General features: G+C 29.9%; 1 protein-coding gene across 2 annotated transcripts in view; it reads left to right on the top strand.

Annotated features, from left to right (window-relative positions):
- The window catches only part of LOC136080493 (uncharacterized), a 49,573-nt gene that overhangs the window by 6,399 nt on the left and 28,157 nt on the right, over positions 1–15,017 (top strand). The window contains exons 2-3 of one of the 2 annotated variants that reach the window (XM_065797221.1): positions 10,223–10,252; positions 10,346–10,690. In XM_065797221.1, the coding sequence (XP_065653293.1) occupies positions 10,223–10,252; positions 10,346–10,690 (375 nt within the window). The remainder of the gene's footprint in view (positions 1–10,222; positions 10,253–10,345; positions 10,691–15,017) is intronic. The other variant, XM_065797222.1, reaches the window with a different exon arrangement.

Consider the following 15,017-nt stretch of genomic DNA (forward strand, 5'->3'; position numbering starts at 1 on the left):
TTATAAAGGAATTAACGTCTCCAAAAGGATGGTTCAGAGAAGGGTGACTGAAGAGAATTTAATGGTTTGTCGTCCAACCAAAACCCACATTTAACTGAAGTCATGAATAAAACGCGACTGGAATGGGCTAGAAAATACCAGGATATGGTGTTTGGATTAGATTGGAGTAGAGTAAATAACATTTATAAACTGTAAGAAACCAGAAAATTTATAGGTTTATAATTTAAAATATCTTTGTAATGTTTTACAGGTCTGCTTCTCGGACGAATTAACATTTTAAATTTTGATGGGTAAAAGCTCATTTGTTTGACGACGCCCAGGAGAAAAATTTCACCAGGACTGCCTTTTGGAAAAGGTTAAACCTCCTGTGAATGTAACGGTGTGGCCTGTGATCTCAGCCAAAGGCTGCCTCTACATAGTGGAAAAGGATCATGAGACAGGATTAGTACAAACGAGTACTGGAAAACAGACTCCTGCTGTCATTAAAGTCAGAAATGGCAAAAGCTATTAAGCGACTTGTAAACAATTACATCTACCAGTCAAATTTACACACATTAATGATGTTTGTTTTGCTGTGATTTCATATATTAATATTTACAGAAGACTTTATTTAAGATATATAGTTGTTAAAATATTACCAAGGTCATATGTATATATATATATATATATATATATATATATATATATATATATATATATATATATATATATATATATATATATATATATATATATATATATATATATATATATATGTACATTATGTTAGTGTATTTTACAAATAGAGTGCTCAATGTTCTTAAAGAACAGAGCAATAATAAATTAGTAAAAAACACTTATCTAACTTTTATCTTCGACTTGAAGTTTCACCATTGCTGGATCATCAGGAAGAGTTCCTGATGATCTCCTGAGGAACTCTTCCTGATGATCCAGCAATGGTGAAACTTCAAGTCGAAGATAAAAGTTAGATAAGTGTTTTTTACTAATTTATATATATATATATATATATATATATATACACATTTGTTTTATTTTTTTATTTTGTACCAAATAATGTTTATATAACATTTGTAGTTATAAAAATAACCATTTTTTTGTTTAAGATTTTATAATGATTTTTTTAATTTTTATTATTGGTTTGAAAGTTCAGTGGTTCCTTATTGCATTATACCTAATATTATTTAAAAATGGGTTACCCTTTCTCCTTCCTATGGCTCGATAGTAATCATCTAATGAATCTTGTCATAGTTATTGTCACAGTTAGAATGAGATAATGCCTCAGGTCCCTGGTTGTGAAGAGTTTATGTTCATGCATGACTCACCACCGTGCCATCAAGCTAGAAGTGTTACAGCTTTCCTAACTGAAAAAAATATGCGTGTTTTTTCATGGCCGGAGAATTCCCATTATAAACCCATAAAAAATCTACGGGAGTTCACAAAACGGGAAATTGCCAAAAAAATCATCATTATCAAGCAGCAATTGATAGAAACCCTTATAAGAGAGTGGCATAGCAACCCCAGTCTCCAGCACAATGCAAACGTCTTTAACAATAAAAACTATAAAAAAATAACAAGATACGCATTTATTCATTAACGTAGTTTAACGTTTAAAATTACTAAAAATGTAAAGTGTCCCTAATAATTTGGCAACCAATTGATGTATGTGAAAGAATAAAAAAAAAAACTCGCCCATACTTGCCCCTTTTTACTATATTTAACTTTTTTTTTTAATAATTTTCAATACTTATTCTTTATTTACTTTAATATTTTTAGTTAACGGTAGAAAAACAACTCATTAAAAAAAACTGCTTTTATCGGAAAAAAAATTAACATATGCTGCTTTTCGCATGAATTCCTTTTGACACCCACTCACGCATGAGAGATTAATAATTTTTAAAATAGTATTAAATAAAACCTGTTAAAATCTCAGTAATAATGTTAATCATTTCTTGTGGATTATTAGGTTGTGATTGTATCCTTCAGAATAAATTTTTCATCACACCAAAAAACTCCTCGATAGGATTAAGTTGAGGGCTGTAAGGTGGTAAAAAACTGGATAGTAAAATTGCTTTCTCGAAATGGGGATTCTACAGTTGATGAAGGTGGAATCGCGCATTGTCCGTTATTACAGCATCTCTTCGATCACTTAAAGCTGGATAACTTAAATCTTGTTCAATCCACTCGTTCATGCTAGCAGTATTAAAGGCCCCAACATTTATTTTAAAACCAATACATCTCGTGACTGAAATGGCGCATATTAAGCTAACATTCCTTCCTCTCTGTGCGGGGACTGTAATAATATAAATTAAAACTGGTTTCATCAGTATAAATCAGAATAGAATTTTGCAGAAAAGAAACATGATTGCAAAACGTGAACCTTGTTGCTTTTACATGAGCTGAACTTCTCGCAACAACAACTGATTTATGCCTTTTACGGGTATATCCCAATTGTTTTAATTCTCTTTTAGTTGTAGTTGTTGAGCATTTATGTTCTTCGGGCATTAATTCTTCAATGTCGATTGTAGTTAATGCATTATTTGCATTAATTAATAATTCAATTTCTCTCTTTCAATATTATCTCGTGCCACACTGCCACGCTTTTTAGACACTGTATTTTGATCTTGTTCAAGTTTTCGTATCCAGTTTTGAATCGTCCTAATTGAAAGACCTGTTGCATTTGCAATAGATCAACTTGATTCGTTGCTATTCATCATTCTTTTTATTGTAGAAATATTTTCTTCGGTTGCAGTTTTGTTTTTTGTTTGTTCTTCTGTTTCGACATTCAAATGATTGATGATTGTATTGTTTTCGTTTGCCATTATATATTTCGTGATAAAAATGCTTAGGTTTTTTTATTACGAAAAAAATTATGGACGCGACGAAAATGATTATGGACGATACTGTAATAAACGAAAGACTTTATAAACGACAAATAAGTTTTTCTTTCTTTCGTTTCTTTCGTTTTTCTCTGTCTTTAGTTTATTACAATATATGATATCTTTATATATTTTATGTACATAATACCTGCAGAACTTTAAAAGTGTTTTATTTTGTATTTTAAAAAATTTAAAAAGATTTTTAAAAAGAGTGCAAATGGTGGGATTCGAAACACGGTGCTTTACATCAGAAGCGCTGCGACCTATCCACTTTGGCTATATAGGTATATTTAGCCCTTTCGCGAATGAGTTAAAAACAGCAATATGACTACGCGTAAAACAACGATCTAGGATCATGATCAATTAAAAAAGTATAAGACAAAAGCTACTTGTCAGAATTTTACAAATAAGACCTTGTTTTTTTTGTCAAAGAATTGGCTTTCAGAAAATTAAAAAACTTAAAAAATTTTTTTATTATCTTAGTAACGTGATCAAAATACTTAATGTTGAAATTAACTAAAATATATAGAATCTCTATGTAACCTTAAACAAATAAAGAAGAAATACATAAACATTTTTGATATTAAATAATAGAGACATTTATAGTGGTGATCACACAAAAAAATCTTTACCACTATCATTGAAAAAAATATCAAAGATCTCATTTATGACAGTATATTTTTTATCTATTTTTGTCATTTTTTAAAATTGATTTTTGAGCGATCTATAAATGCAATTAACAAACGGTTTGAAGTATTAACTTAAGAAACTATTCACATTTCAAAGATAAGTTGAAAGTTTTCCCCAATTGCTATAGATGATTTGAAATATTCAAAATTGTTTATGAACCGCCATGCGGGTCACTCGTCATTTAGAAACAAATTTTATGAACCGCCATACGGGTCATTCGTTACAAAAGAGTTAGGGATTGCAATCCCGCGGGATCCCGGGCGGGATTAGTAGATTTCTTATCCACATTATAAAAGGCAAATTGACAATTTTATTTTTCATTCAAGTATTTCAGAAAAAATATACTCAACTTATTAAATAAAGCCAAAAAACACAATTCATTTGTAAAGCAATATAATTCTTAACATTTAATGAACAAAAAGATAAGCCAAAACACTAAGAACATCTTTTAGCTTTACGTAGAACGCCTATTAGGTTCATTTTTTTAAATATCAAATATGAGAAAATCATTGTAAGAAATGCGCTCTTAAGAAACAGACCCTACTTAAAGTATCATCACTTAATCTACTCCTCAAAGGACTGCATATATAACCACCAGCTGAAAAGGCTCGCTCGGCCTCTACGCTTGTTGGTGGTATGGTCATCAAACAACTATGCGCTATATCTAGAATATCTTGCCGTTTACTCCGTTACTTTCATAGGCAGACGTTTCCTGCTTCAATAATTTATCAAAGTCTAAAGAATCTAAATTTGGTATCTCCTTTACATTTTCTGTCCAGCTTTTCTTGTCTTTCTGTATTTGATTTTCTAATTCTTTTTTCAGCGATAGAATTGTAGGAGTAAGTATTTGGGAATTAATAACACAATCTACAGCTACTTTTTCTTCGAGTTAATTTTCTTCGTCTTCATTTCTTTCAATTGTATAAACTCTTATCAATATTTTTTTAACTTCTTGACGCATAACGGTTCTTTTTGGCATTGAAAAAGTATTTTTTATTTTTTAATTTCTTGTTAATTTTTTATAGGATTTTGTAAGTAAACTAGTAGTCCATCTAAGTTCTTATTACAACATTGTGTAAACCTCTCACGTTGTGCCGCGGCTAAATCTATGCTCAAAACGGACATTCTTCTTGGGTGAAACGAATATCTGACCCAACATCAATTAAGGCTTTTTCAATACACACTTTTAGTCTATAAAATTTTTCTAACATATTGAACATACTGTTCTACCTAGTTTTACAATCAAGAATCGACTGAAGCTTTTTCCCGTGTTCTTGTAGGATATACTACTGTAAATATGTATCATTTTTGACAGGAGAGTTTTTAAATATTTTCACAACCTTTCTCACTTTTTTCATGAGATTTTTGTAATTGCTAACCAATTTAGCAGATGGTCGGTCCAAAATTATTTATAACTTCATCTTCATTAGTGTTACCATATTTATCTTCTTCTTCACAATTTTCATATGTAGTAAACGATTCTTCGACTTCTCCGTTGTTTTTCTTGTATAAGATATCAATAACTGCAAGTTGTATTTCATGAGCATAACATAGTTGTTGATAGCAAGACACAATTTTACCGACTTTCACCATCACACTTGCTCCATCAGTGGTCATGGCGATAATGTCTTTTTGGGGGTCAATATCGAAGCTATTTAGCCTTCCTGCAACTAAATTGACGCATAATCTGCATTACATAATCCATGGATTCGAATCAATCCAAGATTAAAGTGTTTTGCCTCCATATGTACATTTAAGTTTAAGTATCTCTGACTATTTTGTGATGTCCATTCGTCAAACGTTATTGAAAACTTTTGATTTTGCTTTTTTAGTGATATGAATTATTGCATTATATCGGCTTTTACAGAATCTGAGAATGTAACTACGGTCGATCTTATAGTATTAGGTGAAGTAGGGAGCCGTAAACCACTTTGTAAAAATAAATAACGCAAATCTAAAGATGTGCAAAAACTATTAAATGTACAGCCATTTTTAGCAACCATGCGCGATACCATTTATTCCATAGAAATTTCTTTTACGAACAACGTGTCAATTGTTCTGACCTTTTTCGATTGAATTACTTCTTCGTCTTCGCAGTCAAGGTATATTTTAGGCTCTAGTTTAACTGATTCATGCTGTTTTGTAGTTGAAGCTCCGTCTTGTTGTAAAACGTTTGATTTTAAATCGGTGCCACGTTTAGTTTTTAAATGGATTAATAATCCTTTAGATGATCTTTGACTAATTTTTAAAATAGCCGAACATAACATTTACTCGGAATTTTCTTCTTTAACACTTTTTTTTTAAATAAATCCATATAGTTTTTAATTTGCGACATGCTTAGTTGGTACTTTTGTTGATGTAAATAATTTTTAAAGTCTTTTTAAAAAGTAGTTTTTAAAAGTATATTTTTTTAGTATTATGCACGCACGTTTTCAGTTTCACGTTTTCAACATACTCATTAACAAACTCATTAGCGAAAATTTCAACGTAATCGCTAACCAAACAAAAAAAAAAATTTGAACGAGTTCGACTAATGCTTTGCTAAATAATCGTTTATAATTGAATGATTTTTTTATATTTATAGCTAAGAAAAATGTTTTAATAGCTGAAGATATACAGTATCGGACAAAACGAGGGCAACCAAATAATGCTAATTTAGTTTCTTTATATAAAAGTGCTGCATTTTTTCAATTTAGAGAAATGACTATGTAACTGTTTAGAGACAAAGTTCTTCAAGTTTTATTCATCACAACTAGTTCACTACTTGCACACGAAAATTAATAAATTAATCAAAAGCATTAAAAAAAGTTAGTTTCCTTCTGTACAAAACAAGTGCAACTCGACAAAATGTTGACCAAGCTGTATTTCGCTATCAATATTTCGTGGCGAATCCTTTGTTGTCGATCGCAGCCTTGTATCTTCGAGGCATAGATTCGATTAGGTGATCAATGAAACTTTGTGGAATCGCTGCCAAGGTCTTTTGGATTTGTTCAAACAGTTGATCCTTATTACGAACACCTTCACGATTAATTCTGCGGTTGACGATCTCCCACAGGTTCTCGATAGGGTTGAGATCCGGAGATTGAGGGGGCCATCATCATCGATAGGTGGTTGTCTTGAAACCACTGCTTGACTACTTTTGCAGTGTGTTTCGGATCGTTGTCTTGCTCAAAAATCCATTTTATTGGCATATTCCATTCAGCATGAGGTAACATAACATCTTTCAGGATATTTTTATACATGAAACGGTCCATTATTCTATCGTTTCGATGTATTGGACCTAGACCGTTAGCAGAAAAACACCCCCAGACCATTACATTGCCTCCACCATGCTTCACCGTCTTATGGCAGTAACGTAAATCGAAGCGTTTTCCGGCCGGTCGACGTAAACGACAAATGCCATCGCTGCCAATGATGTTGAACTTCGATTCATAACTGAACAGGACAGTTCGCCATTTCTGCACATTCCAATCAATATGAGATGTAGCAAACAGGAGTCTTTTCTTCTGGTTTTTTAGTGAAATCAACGGTTTCTTTGCAGGACGTCGAGAAAAAAATCCGACTTCAACAGCACGTCGTCTGATTGTTCGGTCCGATACAGGCAGCTCTAATTGCTTTTGTATCTCGACTGATGATATCCAGGGATCCTTCTTGACGGATCTGACGATCATGAAATCCTCTCTAGAAGTGGTGGAACGCGGTATTCCACCTTTGTTATCTGCTGCCAACTTCCCCGTAGAACGATATTTGAAACATAGTCTTGATACGGTCCATTTTTTCACGCATTTATCACAAATACTTTTTTGTGACATTCCACTTACGTAATCGCCAATAATTTTCTTTCTTAGTTTCAATCCAAGACTGTCGGGAGCCACTTTTGCACTTGAAGTCAAAAAAATGAAATCATACCGTGTTACATTTACCTTGTGATGAATCAATAATGCTCTGTGGAACACAACGTCTTGGTTGGATGTGGACTGTATTGATGTAATGAAACACTTGTTGTATTTCACTTCTTGTATTGATGTTCTTTGATAAAACACTTTGATTAAACTCACTTCGATAAACTGTCTTGATAATACTGATGATTGACTTCCATATACTGTCTGAATTACATGTGTAAACCTGTTCTGGAAGATTCTAGATGCTTCTTTTCGATGCTTCTGGAAGCTTCTGGATGCGTCTGGATGCTTCTGAATGTTTCTGGATATTTCTGGATGCTACTGGATGCTTCCAGATGCTTCTTCTGGAAACTTCTGGAAGCTTCTGCATGCTTCTGGAAACTTCTGGAAACTTCTGGATACTTCCTTTAATTATTAAAAAACTTCCGTTAACGGAAGTTTTTTAATAATTAAAGAAACGTTAACACACCCAGACTTAACGGAACGTTAACACACCCAGACTTAAGGAAATTAAACAAACCAAAAAAGTTGCACTTGTTTTGTCCGCTGCAATATGGCATTTGTCAACGAAATTCTGCCTGTGTGCAGTCACCTGTCAGCTGATTGCTCATGTCATGGCATGCTATGACTCCAGACTCGTGAACTGTTTGCTGTGGTAGCATAGTTCGTTTCGTTTTTAAGACATGTAAAATTAGGAACACTTTTTAGCATTGTTCGATGTTGGTTGCAAATGTTTTGTCCAATACTGTATATATAGTAGAAGTAAAAATAAAAATGTTGACAAACTTAGACAGTTTCTGATAAATTGCTATTACTTATTTAATAAATAGCACATTGTTTCTCAGACATTTAATAAAACATTTTAAGTAATCCTGACTCAGTATCGTCGTATCCTCATACAGTATAGAAGTTCCTCAGTGTACACTTCATTGTGCATTGTACGACTAGTAAGTTTTTAAATGGATTTGTTTCGCAAATACATTAAACACTTTTAATTTGATATCTTTTTTGTCTTTTTTGTTTAAAAGAATTGACTTTTTTTGATTAGAAGCAATAATTTGAAAATCCCGCAAATCCCGCGAATCCCGCAGTAGTTTTTGCGGGGTCTCGCATGCGCTAAATTAATGCGGGATCCCGCGGGATTGCAAGATCCCGCTATGTAGGATTGCAATCCCTAGGTATATTGTCCTACAAACGATTCAATAGTACTTAATAAACAAAAGACTTTATAAAACAAAAATTAAATGCTATAGGACTTTTTATGTAACAGTTAAAATATTTGTAAAACTTGATATATTTTGTAATGTATGCAGTTCAAATATGTGCATTACCTAGTAAAGCATAAAAAATTATTGGGTGCTGTGAGTACAATGTCAGTCACTCACGAATGAGGATTGGCATGTTGCTCAATATATCACATGATAAAAAATAATATAATAAACTAAATTAAAAAAAAAATTTAAATTTTTTGATCCCAAAAACGCTGATATTGATGTATCTCATGATTATTATTTCTATTATTATTTCTTTTATTATTGTTATTATTATTGTTATTTCTTTTACGAATAAATACAATAAATAGGTATTTATGAGAGTTTAAAAAAACTCTCAAAAGTTTTACTATTCGAGTTGATTTTGGAAGCAGAAATTGCAGCTTATGCAAATTCCTGATATTTCGCACTATAAGTCTAGCTAAAAACAATGCTCAAAAAATGTGATCATTCAATTTTCCTTATTTGAGGTAATTGCCTTCAAGACGCTTTGAGGATTGGTTTGAACTTGGACACTTGTTACATATGATTTCTGCGCGTCTTTCTATGGTCGAAAGGTTTATGAATTAAGAGCTAGAGATACTGCCAAGCGTAAGCCATATGCGAAAAGACAAAGTCAAGATAAGTTTTTGCATATTAAATCTGATGACATTCATATAATGATCCCAGGCGATATAATATAATATAACATCATATAATGATGCCAGGCAATAAATAGCAGACATTCTAGCGCAACATTTCTGATGGATGTTTTTGAAATAAGTTCTCCACTAAAGGTCATTTTGAAATGTTACACCATGGAGTTTAAGCAAGGGTTTGCTTTCTAACTTACTGTCAGCAAGAAATATTGTCAACCACTTAAAATCTTCAAAGGAGAAAACAATCAATTAAGTTTATATTTGATGGTTATATAATTTTTGCCATCTTTTACGTTTTGACTCACAGTGCAGTGCTTAGTTGTGATTTATTATTTATAATTAATTGTGGTCAAATACTTTTACTTACTACCTTATATCTCTTGAATAAAATGTCATATAGACGACATCAAAAGATAATTATTACAAAAGATATAAGTTTTTGCGTAGCGTAAAACTGCTGAACACGTAGGCAAATTGCCTTTTCGCAGGTAAAATACAAGAATGTGTAATGTTTCTTAACTGATTTCGGCCTGATTTTATTGTTATTGGGATTTATCGACTGCTTTTGTTAGTTTATTTATTTGACACTTTTAATATCATTTTTTTGTTGCTTAAATATATTTAAGAACCATTTTGTAATAATATTACAAAATTACTTATTTTATTAAAATATTGTAATACAAGTGTAATATAAATCAAATACAAACAAATAATATACATATAATTTTTGTAATAGTATATAATAGCAGAGGAAGTTAGGTTATTGAGTTACCTTAAGTTAAGTCATAATTCTTTTCTATTTTTTCAGTTTAAGAAGACCTAATGTTTTTTAATTACTATTTTAGGTTTTTTGTCTCCTGTTAACGGCAGTAAAGGTTGTACTTTATTTAATATTTTAGTAATATTTAATTTGTCTTTATATATAATTTATTTATTTTAATTTAAATGCTTTATTTAAAAAAATTTAGTAGTTAAACGCAATCCATGTGATGGAAAACCAAATGGAAATTATTCACTACACGACGTATTTAAATACGTAGTTTGCAAAGATGGGGCATCAAGTTACGTGAAATGTCAAGATAACTTTGTATTTTCTCCTGATGAAAAATATTGTGTTAATATGTCTACTCAATCTCAAAAAAGTTTCTGTAAGTCTAGATCGAATGGCGATTATAATGATCCTTGGAACTGTCATAAGTTTATTAAATGCTCTCATGGTTTGAGTTATCCGTATGAATGTCAAAACCTGGTTTTTAATCCATATATTGACCAATGTGTTTATGAAGATGATTACCCCTGTCATCAAATATTAGGTATTGTTAACTTCTTTATATATATATATATATATATATATATATATATATATATATATATATATATATATATATATATATATATATATATATATACATATATATATATATATATATATATACATATATATATATATATATATATATATTTATATATATATATATATATACATATATATATATATATATATATATATATATATATATATATATATATATATATATACATATATATATATACATATATATATATATATATATATATATATATATACATATATATATATATATATATATATATATATATATATATATATATATATACATATATATATATATATATATTTATATATATATATATATATACATATATATATATATATACATATATATATATATACATATATATATATATATATATATATATATATATATATATATATATATATATATATATATATATATATATACACATATGCTTATATGCATACATATGTTTATAATATATATGCATACATATGTTTAATATATGTATATACTTTTTAATATAAATCTAATAAAAACCAACAAGGCTACAATCAATATTTATTTGAAAATAATAATAAAAAAAAAATAATAAAAATAAAAACAGAAATAAAGCTGGCTTAACTATTTTTATGAGACAACTTTAATAGTTGATTTTGCAACGGATTTATATGTTCTAAATTTCTGAAGATATCAATAGCAACAATATTTGGGTAACGAGTAAAGAGTATAATTGCACAGCGAAATTCTCAAAAAAGTTAGAGACAAATAAGTGGCTTACAAATAAGTTCTATTTAATAATTATTGTTAATAATAAAACCATGAATGTGAAGTTGGATTCTGGAGTCTAAAAGTACCTGTTTTACTTGGATTTTTTTAGTTTTATATCAGCATTCAAATGTTTCCTGAAGAGCTCTTGTTAACTTTTATAAGTTTAATAATTTAAATTTGTTTAGCCAAAGATACGTAACTTTAAATCAGTAAAAGCATGAACACATTAAGTTACGCTGCGAATGGGAAACCCTGCGGCATATAAATTATTTAAAAATGTGTAGCATGTTTATGGCATACATTGCCTATAGCATACCGTATTTAAAGAATATAAGAGGCGAACCACAGCATATGTGGTGTACAAAACCTTTGGTGTGTACTGATAACTAGATGTTGAACTGTGCTTAGGATAGAACTGTCATTGCCCCGGTTTTTCCGTAGTAAAAACCAGGATAATCGCAATCCTAGCTTAGGCATAAATATTTATACACTCAAATCTGCATCGATGCCAAAGTATAAAATAGTATTTTTCTAACGCGTTTTTCTAATGATATTGTTTAAATTAGGAAATATATTTTTACTTATAAAAAAGTTTGATAAAGTCATATTTTTAAATCATCCATAAACTACGTCACGCTCTTGGGGAGAAGGGGGCTAGTGGTTTTGTATAGAGTCGTACAGGATTTGTTACTAAAGAGTTACAGCATATTTGAAACTTTATATAGTCTACTCTAGCATTTCAGGGACTATTTTAACCCTAAAGACTCTGGTTACTTCTCTCAAAAAAGTTATTTATATAAAAAATAAATTTGAAACCCGGAGTCCCTTTATTTGATCCCGGAGTCGAGAGTTCAAGAGGCCCATAAAATCAACAAGAATTTGCATCCCTGAATACAACACGTATTTAAGCAGTGTTTAATGTGAATATTTGAGGTTTGTAAAAAAATGTAAATTGTTTTTTAATTTGTAAAAAGTTAGTTTGATTACATGATAAAAAAACGGGATTGATTCATTGTTGTGCTTCTTGCGAGTAAAACTACAAGCTAACCAGGTTTAGAAAATCAGGCTAAAAAATGTAGATTGTAAAACGAAGATTGTAAAACAAAAATTGTAGAAAGGATACAAAGATTGTTGAACGAAGACCATTGAACATAGAATGAAGATCAAAGATCGAAAAATAAATAACAAAGATCATAACGTCTAGGCAAAGAATGTTAGAAAGAACAGAATGTTAGAAAGAACATTTATAAATCTGAAATGGTAGGTAAAGCTTAAATAGTTATGACTGATGAGTTTAAATAAATGGTGATGCAGACAAAATGAAAGATGTAGAGAAATGTGGAGAAAACGAAAAAAAGTTAATAAATGGGCAATAATGTTTTGATAAAATTGATAATAAATAAATAATAATAATAATAATAATAATAATAATATATGATATATGATAATAAATGATATAATTGATAAACCTTGATCAATATTTGTGTTATCTTTGAAGATCAAGGAGTGCAATTATATTGCAGGAACCTTAAAAATGCTCATGGATTTGCAAAAGAACTAGAAAGAGATTTTATTATAAAAAATAATAAGAGTAAATCTGTGTCAGACGATAGACAACAAGAAAGAATGGAACAAAAGATGATAATCAAAAGTAAATATACGAGTAGTTAAAATATTTAGTTAAACCTTTCACGACAAAGATATTTAAAAAAACAATTATTTAAGTCCTTTGTGTAATGATCGAGTTGATTAAGCCTTGTATTTTTTTAAAGCTAATTTTCTGATGGAATTGTCATCCATTTTTTCAAGCAATACATAATCCTGCTTTCTAATATGTCATCATTTTACTTATTAATTTTTTTTTTTTTTTTAATTTTTATTTTAGGTGCTCCAAGAAGTCCTAACGGTCTTGTCACAGAGCACCGCGGAAATGCATTTAACCAGGAAGTTCACGCCTCCTTCCTTACCGTGACGCGAAAATTTGTCCAGAGCTCGTTTCGAACCTGGATCTCCTGCTTACAAAGCAAGCGCTCTAACCACTGCGCCACGGCCGCACGATTAATTAAGATTTTTTATTTAGGAATTCCGCAAAATCAATAGGATATACTTTGATACAAGTGATATCTTTTGCGTCTCTAGCTAACTTGTGACAGATATTGCATATTGTGATTTAGCTTAATTAAACCAAAATATATTTTTACATTACTGCCATGTTATTGAATGAATAGGACCAACCACCTAATTAAAGACCTGCTAAGGTACATGTTTTAGTTAATGGTCTATTCATTTAATCTAATATGGATTTTACTTACACCATTAAATGAAATATAAAAAGCCAAACATGTTTTGTAGTTCGCGACAAAATTAGAACCTTTTATATTTCAAGTATAAAATATTTCCCAGTTAATTTTGTGGTTACCGTCAAACCTTTATTAGGACTTTCATTATTGGGACATTATTAAACTCTTTAATTTGTGATTAAACATTTTTGAAAGTTAACCCCTATTCTTTATAGTTTTAATTTTCATAAAAATCTGCACAAAAAGGAAGTAGGTGAAGTTAACTATTTTCTTTTTGTCTCTAAACTGGCTTAAAATATGTATACCGAAAAATTACTTGGAAGATCAATAATACTGAACAAAGAGTATTTATTATATATTTGTGTTTTTTTTTCAGCCTCTCTGAGAATAGTCTTTCCTAGAATGTTTGCCTATAAAGTCTTATACAATACAGTAGCTGGAGGTAGTTTATATTAGATCAAAAATTATTAATTTTTATCAAATTACCTTCTCTACCCTTCCCAAACAACAGTATGGTCTTATATCAAAGTTTACTTTAAAGAAAACTTTGATATAAAACTTTTCTAATGATATTGGGGAGAAGGGGGCTAGTGGTTTTGTATGGGGTTGTACAGGATTTGTTACTAAAGAGTTACAGCATATTTGAAACTTTATATAGTCTACTCTAGCATTTCAGGGACTATTTTAACCCTAAAGACTCTGGCTAGTTCTCTCAAAAAAGTTATTTATATAAAAAATAGATTTGAAGCCCGGAGTCCCTTAGCTTTTGCTTTAAACAAAATCTTATTATACAGCAATAATATTTCTAACCAATCTAATTTTTTAACAATCATCATTTAATACAGAAAATATATTCTAGGCCTAAATCCAATTTGTATTCCTCGCATTGCAGGTTAAAACCATTTTATAAATTATGTCGTATAGTAAACACGCAAGTGCAGTACATAAGCTTCTAGCAAAATTTTTTTCAAAAACTAAGGATGACAAGGTAAAAAAAGTTAATGAAGCTGAGATACCATTTTTTTTTATTGCATTATTACACATTTTTAATCATTTGTAATAATGTAATTTGTAATAATGTGTACCTCTACACAAAAAACCATTTCCAAACAATCTTAACATTCAAAGGTTTAAAAATAATGTCATTGGTACCACTAAGTGATTATTAATGTTCCAGTTCAGTTTCTATTGCTGTTAATGAAATTAACTAGTGTTTTATTTTAGAGTTTGAA

This window comes from Hydra vulgaris, chromosome 05, assembly GCF_038396675.1.
Source record: "Hydra vulgaris chromosome 05, alternate assembly HydraT2T_AEP".
Lineage (NCBI taxonomy): Eukaryota > Metazoa > Cnidaria > Hydrozoa > Anthoathecata > Hydridae > Hydra > Hydra vulgaris.